The 7,208-nt window shown below is 31.5% G+C and overlaps 1 protein-coding gene across 1 annotated transcript; it reads left to right on the top strand.

The window, feature by feature from the left end:
* Positions 1 to 4,355: 4,355 nt before the first annotated feature.
* On the top strand, positions 4,356 to 6,991 carry LOC105121563 (uncharacterized). The gene is made up of 4 exons (XM_011020252.1): positions 4,356 to 4,635; positions 4,928 to 5,125; positions 5,623 to 5,838; positions 6,242 to 6,991. Exons 1-4 carry the CDS (start codon positions 4,609 to 4,611, stop codon positions 6,494 to 6,496), a joined length of 696 nt encoding a protein of 231 aa, XP_011018554.1. The 5' UTR covers positions 4,356 to 4,608; the 3' UTR covers positions 6,497 to 6,991.
* The last annotated feature ends 217 nt before the right edge of the window (positions 6,992 to 7,208 follow it).

Below are 7,208 nucleotides of genomic sequence, written 5' to 3'. Positions count from 1 at the left end.
CTCGAAGCTATCGGTAATAATGACTGATAAGAAGGTTTTGTCGTTTATGCCGATTGCTGGTGATACTGAAATTTCCATCACTATTGTGGAGCTCACATTTTCTGGCTACTTGCTTTCTTTTTATAGCGTAGTTCTTTGCTTTTCAATAAGAAAAAAGCAATCCATCTTATTAAGTCAAATTAGTTCATCCCTAGAGAAAATGAATATCGATTCAAAACATTAATCAAGCTTTTATTTATTATTATTGTTTTTTAGGGGCTTACAATTCTTAAAATGGGCAATAGTAAGAGGCATAATTGCTATGGGAGAAATCATATATTGATTTTATTTTTCTTGATTCCTAAAACAAGAAAGGTTAGACACGCATGCATATTTCTTTAACTTTCTAAATATTAACGTATGCTTTTTTTTTAAAATAAAAATTGTCAAAAATAAATTTCTTATAAATATACAATTTGTTTAAAACTTTATTAATAAATGACATAGTATATAGATGACAGATAGCTAGGTTCAATTAAGCTCAATTTTAACCTGTTAGAAAAAACTCTAATGAATCTTGAATATTAATAATATCAAATCTATTCTAAAAATAAGCTACGAAATTGGTTTAAATAATAACTAAATTGAAATAAGCTGTAAAATAAAATAAAAATTCTTAAATCAACTAGAAAAATAAAAAGAAAGAGATCTGAAAATAATTAGAAAAATACAAAAAAAAAATGAACAAGCCAAATTTGAACATATTCCTTACCTCGGGTAGCACTAATTAAATAACCCCATGAGAACGAATCTTATAAAATAATATCTTATAATTTCAGATCAATTATACGATCAAATAAAAAATTATATAATTTGATTGACTTTCCCATTCTTGTTCTTATTGCTTATATAATTAGCGAACAATCCATGTAAGTTCTAGCTCTTTATACTTAAAAAAAACTTAAATTGATTGATCACAAATTACACAATTTTAATAGAAACAGGGTTTATAGCATATAACACATTGCTACAGTGCATTTCAAAGTGAGTGTCACGGCGAAACTCAGAATTGATTCATGTATGGATTATGAAATTATTTTATTTTTTATATATATAAATACTTGGTTGGCTCAAGTAGTTTGATATTTTTTTTTTTTTAAAACAAGGTCTTCAATGAACACATCATTATTGAGAGAGTTTGACCTTTAAGTGGATCGATCCAACTTGATTAAATTAGTTGAGATTCAATGGGTTTTCAAATACTGGGATTTAGACAAAAAAAATTCTTATATATATATATAACCAATCAGTGTAATTTTATCACAAAGAAATGATTAAGTGCTTTCAGTATACTTAACTTCGCTTACATGAAAATGTGCCCTATGAAGTATCAGTAGTTGTTATTACAGAATCTATTTTTTTTTTTTTTGATTTACGTGGGGTGTCCGGGTCAGCTTACGCGCACCACGACTAATCCTCACGGCTTACTGAACACCCTGCAAACCCAGCAGGCAGGTAAGGCAGCGCGGGGCTGACAGGCATGCAACTTCAAGGCTCGAACCCGTGGCAGCAGAAGGCGCAAGACGCCATTCCACCGTTGGGCCGTTGCCTTGGGTGCACAGAATCTATTTTTTGAATGAATGAGAGAGGGGTGTGTCGGGAGCAATATTCCAAACTAAAATGCTCAGATCAAAATTATAAGCTGATTCATCCAACCAGTCAATATGCTCAGATCAAAAAAAATATCTTGATGGTCTGAAGGGTAGGTAGGAATTCTCGTCCACCTCCTCCTTCTTGGCCTTTTCCCCGATAATGCCTCGAAACGTTTAGTGGAAACTACATATGCTAAATGGTTCGGCAAGATAAAATGTCTATCTTCCTAACTTGTTGCTTTTATGCTTCAGAGAAATCGATAACCTTCAATTTTCGAGTAAAATAATAGAATAGGAGCAGCTCTCTCATAATTTCCAAGTCCTCGGACCCGTCCTTGAAGTGTCTTCAAAGAGATTGCGCGTAGAAACTTCCTGTTCTAACTTATGGGGGTCCCCAGTACAACAAATGACTTTTATTTATTTATTTATTTGTTTATGGGAATTACGAGCAATCTACAGGCTTTGAGAACTCCAATACTGGCCACTCTCGAAATAGTTGTATCACCAATTATAGCAATGTACGGAAGTATTCAAATACAATTTAAATGTAGTTGCTTTTAAAAAATATTTTTGTATTCAAATAGAATTAAAATATAGTTGCTTTTAAAAAATATTTTTAAAAATATTTTAAAAAAAAATATTAAGATGTTATTTGTTATAATTTATTTTTAATATTAATATAACAAAATAATTTAAGAATATAAAATTTTAATTTTAATTTTAATTAACTTTTATTTAGAGTCCTTTTGTTTGTGTTGTTGCTTCTGCATTTAAAGCGATCACAACAAAATAAATGTTTAAATATATAAAAAATATAATTTATTTTTTATGAGATTTATTATAATTCAAGTTTGAAACATGGTTTTACCAAAACAGCTCTAAGGTGTTTTTCTGTGAGTAAATTGCATTATTTACTTAAAATAATAAATAGTACAATTCATTTTCACTGTTTACGAGTAAATTGCACCATTAACATAAACAGTCTTTTTTCTCTTTCAGTTTCTTCATTTTTTTAACAGTTTTTTCTTAAAAAAATAATTTAGAATAAATTAAATTCACTCGTACTGTAATATTAAATTTATACTTAATAATACACGCTAAAAAAATTATAAAAACTATAGTTTTTATCGAGTGAATTTTATAAGTAATGAAATTATAGATAGTTTAATGGAATAACAAAAAATTATATAAAATATTATTTTATTTCATGATGTGATAATAGTAATTAATTATATAATATTAAAATTTAAAACCATCAATATATATATATATATATTATTTATTTTATAACCTCAATTTAAAAACATTATTAATCAATATATTAAATTATTTTTTTTATTAAATCTTAATTTTAATTATAATTTTAACCAAACATATAAAAATACTATATTAATTTTAATTAAAAATATTTTTTATAAAATAATTTCTTTCAAATTATAATTACTAAAACTATCATAATACTAAACATACTTTTGTACCCCAATCTTTAATAGTTTAGATTAAATTAAATTCACTCGTATTATAATATTAAATTTATATCTAATAATATTTTATCTAATTTTATTACACGCTAAAAAAATTATAAAAACTATAGTTTTTATCGAGTGAATTTTATAAGTAATGAAATTATAGATAGTTTAATGGAATAACAAAAAATTATATAAAATATTATTTTATTTCATGATGTGATAATAGTAATTAATTATATAATATTAAAATTTAAAACCATCAATATATATATATATATATTATTTATTTTATAACCTCAATTTAAAAAACATTATTAATCAAATATATTAAATTATTTTTTTATTAAATCTTAATTTTATTACAATTTTAACCAAACATATAAAAATACTATATTAATTTTAATTAAAAATATTTTTTATAAAATAATTTCTTTCAAATTATAATTACTAAAACTATCATAATACTAAACATACTTTTGTACCCCAATCTTTCAAGAAATGCCATGATAAAAGTCAATTTGTTCTTTTATAAGTTATAAACCGGTATCAGAAACCCACTTCTTCACCAAGCTTTCATACCAAATGAATTAGGTTTGTCCAATTGTTCGGTTAAATTTGTCCCATTTCTGATCCACCGCGTTATGAACTTCTCAAACCATACCAAAAACATTTCCTTAAAGAGAAAATAGAACTCCAACGAGAGTGATATATTATGAGCTTATTTTATACGACAAGCATTGAAAATTTTGTACGTAGATATTTTACATGGTTTGACAAATTAAAGGCATATCAACTAAAATAAATAATAATAAATAAACCACCAAAATCATGAATTCGGTAGGCTTAAGACAAAGAATATTGATCCCTCCCTCAAAATTTGCAAAAAAACAGAAGATAAGACATGAGATGTCTATCCAATCCACTGTAATATAAAACAGGTAGTCTATCCATCATATAGAGCATAGCTTAGTAGACATGACCCATAAAACCAGTATTAAACACACAATGTTTTTTAAAAAAAACAGAAGAAGAAGAAGAATAAAACCAATAATGAGGGACAGAAAATGTTTTAAAATAAATAAAGAAAAGAACAGTAAGTGAAAGAAAATACGATAAGAACAAGAGAGGATGAAAATGAAAGGGAAAACATGAGGTGGGTTCCTTGCACACAACGCATCTTGATGGCTTATTTTAATAGAGGTTTGGGTTCGGAGCTAGGCTTGGTGGTTTGTAGACTTTCTTTGTGTGAAGATAAGAACGACTCCCCCCACCTCCCTCTAAAGAGCCCCATTTTAACCCCCCTCTCTCAGCCGCCTCCGCTTCTCGTAAACTAAAAGCCTTTCTCCCTTGTTTTCTTAGCACACAACACAACATCATAGCCCTCTGCCCCCCTACTTTGGCCAAAACCAGGACGAATTCGCTCATTTTCTTCAATTTCTCTAAAACTAAGAGTGCTCTGTTTCTTTATACACTCATTCAAGCTGGCGATCGAAAATCAAGAAACCACTATGAAGCCCAAGAACAGGAGAATAATGGTATTGCTTTTGCTTTCTTATGAGCTCTTCATTTTCCTTCTCTTTTGTTTTTGGATTTGAAACACTGGCTTGTCGTTTTCATTTGTTTTTTAAAATGTCACTTTGTGGAAAATGCCTATCATTTTACTTTGTGGGGTTTTTTCTTTTGATTTCTATGTACTTTCTTGTGTTTGTGTTCTACTTAAAATGGTAGCCGTTCTTCTTTGTTGTTTGATAGAAAGATTCTTGATTTTCTTCGTTTGTTTTTCATTGCTTTTTAATACTAACAATCTGTTTGTGTTGAATTGTATAGGGAGCTGGAGGACCTGATGATGAGGACAACAGGTGGCCGCCATGGCTTAAACCTTTGTTGAGAGAGAGGTTCTTTGTTCAATGCAAGCAGCACGCTGATTCACACAAGAGTGAGTGCAATATGTATTGTATGGATTGTATGAATGGTGCGCTTTGCTCTCTCTGTCTTGCCTACCACAAGGACCACCGTGCTATTCAGGTAAATTCAATTGCTTACCAAATGTTGTATTTGCGTTTTTGCTCATTCTTCTCAAAGTTTTGATTTTTTACTTTTTCTTTTTTCGCTTTCCTTTTCTGGGGCTGAGAGAATCCCTTTGTTTTCTTTAACTTCTGTTGGACACTGTAAATGCAATCTCTCTCTGTTTTGTTTTCAAATTTCCATTTCGAGTGGCTGAGTGATTTTTTATTTTTAATTCTGTTTTTCAAAAAACTCAACTTAATTGAATGCAGATTCTACTTTTCAAATATAAACTCTTCTCCATTTTCTCAACACCCAAACAGACAAATTTGGCCACTGAATTTGACCAATGGTGAAATACCCTCTTCAATTCTTTGTATGGGTTTTCCACATCCTGCAAAACTCACATGGGTTTGCGTTTTATTTTCTCGTGATTCCATTATGGACAGTTACGAAAAGAAATCATGAGTTCCGGGTGGTCTGACACTGTCTCTTATTGTTTCTTTGTGAATGTACAGATACGGAGGTCTTCATATCATGATGTGATAAGGGTATCTGAAATACAGAAGGTGCTAGACATCTCTGGTGTTCAAACTTATGTTATCAACAGTGCAAGAGTAGTGTTTTTGAATGAGAGGCCTCAGCCTAGGCCTGGAAAAGGTGTTACCAACACCTGTGAGGTCTGCGAGCGCAGCCTCCTCGATTCCTTCCGCTTCTGCTCTCTTGGGTGCAAGGTATAATTACATTGTCCTAAAATATTTTATTTCCAGCCTTTCCTTGTTTGGTTGCTGAGAAAATTTTGGGAAAGAGGGAAATGAGGTTGAGACCCACCAGTGTTATTTTTTTCTAGGTCAGCAAGCATTTAGAAAATTCCACTTAATTGAATTGCATGCAGGTGCTTGGTGGTTACAGTAAGTTGACTTTTCTCATTTTTCGGAGGGACTAATGAGAAGGCAATGTTGGGTATTGAATATTATTTTATTTTTTTCCCCACAATGTTCTCAAAATGTGACGAAAATGAATTGCCCCTAGTGCTCGCTCGATATTTTCTATCCACATTAACGTGCGCACTTTCTTCTCAAGTAAACGATGTAAAAATGGTACAGTGTATTAATATTTGTTGTGCATCAATGGCAGATTGTTGGGACATCAAAGAACTTCCAGAAGAGAAAGAAGCAACAAATGTCAATGGCGTCGGATTCGGAGGACTCTTATAGTAGTAGCAGCAGCCACGCGAGGTACATGAAGAAGAACAAGATCAACAATGAGAACAGAGTGCAGAGCTTCTCTCCTTCCACGCCACCTCCAACACCAGCAAGTTACCGGACGGCAAAGCGAAGAAAGGGAATCCCCCACCGTGCCCCAATGGGAGGACTAATAATAGAATATTAGAACACCGATGCTTTAGCAAAAATTATTAGATCACCCTCATGTATACATGTTTGTTATCTCATTGCCCCTCTTCTCCAACCCCATGCTTAGAGCTCTTGACAGGAAGGGACCAGCAATGGAGGTTTCAGCTCTGTATCTATGGTGGTGTTGTATATATGAAGCAGCAGCAGCAAATAGAATACGGGAAAGAAGAAAATAACATCAACGTGAAAGGACTGGATGGCAAGAATAAAAGAAAGCAAGCCTTTTTGTTTTATTTTATTAAGAAAGAAAGAATAGAGGAGCTTGCCAGAGTGATTATACATAAGTTTTGGGCTTCAAGGAAAACAAAATGTAAATAGGGTTTTGGTGGGTGGGTTCCCTAGGAAAGAGGGTAGTGAAAAGACAGTGTACTCCTTGTCTTCAAAATCGTACTTCTACTACTACGAAGTTGCAGGATTGTGTTTATATATATGTGGAAAATAAAAATGAGAAAAATTTATCTTTGAATGTAAATACGAGTGGTTAGCAGCGGCTTTTTTATGTTTCTCTGTTAATTTGTCATTTCATTTATTTTTATTTTTTAATATGTACTGATATTAGTAAAAAATATTTTTGAAACGCAATCTTCAGGATCCGAAAATACTGGTGGCTCGTGCGTGTCAGCACTCTATTGGTGGTGGGGAAACCCAAGTGTCTTGATTCTCAGTATCAGGAGGCAGGTGAGCCGCCC

This window comes from Populus euphratica, unplaced genomic scaffold, assembly GCF_000495115.2.
Source record: "Populus euphratica unplaced genomic scaffold, PopEup_1.0 scaffold25.1, whole genome shotgun sequence".
In the NCBI taxonomy this organism is placed as follows: domain Eukaryota; kingdom Viridiplantae; phylum Streptophyta; class Magnoliopsida; order Malpighiales; family Salicaceae; genus Populus; species Populus euphratica.
The sequence above is the reverse complement of the archived record's forward strand: the minus strand, read 5'-3'. Positions and strand labels throughout refer to the sequence as shown.